Source organism: Raphanus sativus, unplaced genomic scaffold (genome assembly GCF_000801105.2).
Source record: "Raphanus sativus cultivar WK10039 unplaced genomic scaffold, ASM80110v3 Scaffold4870, whole genome shotgun sequence".
Taxonomy (NCBI): domain Eukaryota; kingdom Viridiplantae; phylum Streptophyta; class Magnoliopsida; order Brassicales; family Brassicaceae; genus Raphanus; species Raphanus sativus.
This window is the reverse complement of record NW_026620171.1, coordinates 1-2,965: the sequence shown is the minus strand read 5'-3', so window position 1 is coordinate 2,965 and position 2,965 is coordinate 1. Positions and strand designations below refer to the sequence as shown.

General features: G+C 36.1%; 1 protein-coding gene across 1 annotated transcript; it reads right to left on the bottom strand.

Moving 5' to 3' along the window:
• Positions 1-1,444: 1,444 nt before the first annotated feature.
• LOC130507586 (uncharacterized) lies at positions 1,445-2,918 on the bottom strand (the record flags this gene model as incomplete). The annotated part of the gene is given in 7 exon segments (XM_057002285.1): positions 1,445-1,520; positions 1,615-1,762; positions 1,842-2,101; positions 2,104-2,134; positions 2,199-2,233; positions 2,236-2,413; positions 2,520-2,918. Coding segments are annotated over 7 exon segments (1,097 nt in total), but the record flags the coding sequence as incomplete, so codon positions are not given.
• Positions 2,919-2,965: the final 47 nt, after the last annotated feature.

Here is a 2,965-nt window from a genome sequence, read left to right as displayed (position 1 = left end):
CAAAAGTTTTTAAAAAATAGCCAAATTAATATTTTTATTTTGAAAATGTTATCTCCAAATCTATTAATCATTCAATCTATAAAAAGAAAAAAAACCAGTTAAGTAAAATCTATATTCTTAAATATAAAAAACTTAAAAAAAGAAAATTTTATTTTTATTTCTTTTAAAATTTAAATATCCGAATCCGATCCGAAATAACCGAACCCGAATTAAAAATACCCGAACCCGATCCGAAATTCAGAAATACCCGAACGGGTATTATACTCCTATACCAAAATACCCGAAAATCCGAAATACCCGATCCGAACCCGAACGGGTACCCCCACCCCTAATATTATGTCTCATCTTCTCATCTACTTCTTATGGTGGTTTTTTACTAATCCTTCAAATTTATTGACAATACCACTAGTTTCTTCACAAATCAGAAATCCTCCTCCTTTAGGTTTAGGGTTTATGGTTTATGGTTTAGAGTTTGGGTTTAGGGTAATTGTTTTGGATATATGGTTTGGGTTTAGGGTATATGGTTTGGATTTAGGGTTTAGGATTTATGGTTTGAATATATAGTTTGGGTTTAGGTTTAGGGTTTGAGTTTAGGGTATATGGTTTGGGTTTAGGGTTTGGGTTTAGAGCTATTGTAGAAGATGAATTGCATACACTTCGTCGAACTATACTATTTGATAAACATAGAATAGTACACAACGATGTGTACTGTTACATCATCTCTATGTTTTGTCTTCCAGCAATGTCGCCAATCATTGTTTCATCACCTATTTCCACCGTCTCTTCTTTTTCTCCAATTCTTGTGGGTATTTTTTCTCCTACTTCATCACCTCCATCATCCATTTGCTAATGGTGTATCTTCTTACACTGCACGACTCTACTATTTAATTATTATAGTATAGTATGTCTCATCTTCTCCTCTACTTCTTATTGTGGTTTTTTACTAATCCCTCAAATTTATTAACAATGCCACTAGTTTCTTCGCAAATCGGAAATCCTCTTCCTTTGGATTTATGGTTTATGGTTTGAGTTTAGGGTTTAGGGTATATGGTTTGGGTTTAGGTTTTAGGGTTTAGAGTTTGAGTTTAGGGGCGGCAATTCATCTCATGCCCCTATATCTCATTCCTTAATCTCTATTAGACAGTTTTCGTCTTTTAATTTTATATGTCTAACGAAAAATCATAAAATTAAATCGGAAACGTGACTATTTTTTATGTGATTTATAGAATTTGATAAAATTATTTCAAAAATCAAAAAACTGTTTTTTTATATTTTTATGAAAATCACAAAATATGGTTAAAACGATTTTTTTAAAATATTTTTTTCCAAATCTGAAAGGTATAGAAGTTAAATACTTGCCCATGGGTTCACTAATCCATGGGGGGGGGGTTAGGGTTTAGTTTTGAAGAGGGGAGAGGATTTGATTTGGGATTTTGGGTTTTTATCTATCTCAGTACCTAAGGCTGCAAGCGTCACTGCTATGTCTTCTACACTCTCACATGTGTTTTGCCACCCTAAAACTGCCAACCCCAAAAATAGTTAAAATATTGACACAAAAAATATCAGTGAGCTGGAAAGGTTAGCATTCATCAGAATCCTTAAAAGGATATTTACATGTAGTAGAAACATGTGGTGGAGTGGTGAGAATATGGTGGATATGGTTAGGTTTTCCACACCCACCAGCTTCAGGATCACAGGCTAGTTGGTGGTTCATCTCGACAAGATTTAAAAGTTCGTCAAATGAATTCTCAGAGCATGTGACCTAGAAAGTTAGGCAAAACCACAGTGAATTATCCAATCAACTATTTGAAATCAAGTCATAATGAACACTTATATGATACCTTCATGGTACGTAGGGAACTAGCATTGATGTTATGGAAAAAGGAAGTGTACTTCATATGCCTGGACTCCAGCCCACAGCTGAAGCAATTCAGCTGCTCAGAAATATACATTCCAAACAGATAATGGGCTATGCATGTGCCGTTGGCACAGTCCCATGAACCATTACAATTGCTCTCCGAAGATTCTGTGTCAGACACGCTAGAGCTTTGAGCAAATGAGCGATGTAGGCAGTCGAAAATCACACCCAATACTTCTGAGCATCATTCATCTGAGCATGTCCACCATAAGACGCCTACACTTAGGCTCCTTGATGCAAAATGAAAATTAATATTTAAAAACAGAGATCACTTCGTTACCTCTTGGAAAAAATTGCTATCTGGATACAAGTTCTCAATGCAATCCTGAGAGATGAAGGAGTCGCAGGTTCTTTTCGTACCTCCCTCGAAGCAGCGCTTAAAGCATCAAAAATTTTGTACAAGGAGCAGACAACACAAGGATCCCCCACGTGATGGTGCTCTAGTGTTGAACTCCGCAAAAAATCAGCCCGAAACATCCCCAGATTCCATAGAGACTGATATCAAAACAACATAGCATTCAGGAAATTGAATTCTTATACGCTAGATATTAGACATTGATAGCTAAGAATTCAAACAGTTTATTATGAGATTGAATATTACCTGTATGATAACGTTGAAAAAGCAATTGTAGTCCCCAACTTCATTCTGAAGGCCTGTGCCAAATAACTCCTTTGTGACATCAGAAACCCCATCAATGTTTACTTCCAAAGTTGTCCTCGGACATGCCGTCGTATCTCTACCTCCTTGGTACGCATCTGGGTTGACACAAAATATTCTGGTGTCAGAGGCTTCATAAAAAGGGGTTTTGATCACCCCTAAAATGATCACAGAACAAATATGACGAAAATGGAAAGAAAAGATAAAGTTGCTTGACAGAAAAGAGATACGCATGCAATAATAAGATAAAGCATGTGTCCTGAAATGGACAGACATGGTATATTCAGCCAGACAATAGACTCGAACAAACATTTGCAAACAATTCCAAAGGTTAATGAAGAGAAATGACATATAGGGAGTGATAGTTGAAAACATACCAAGGCTTTGAC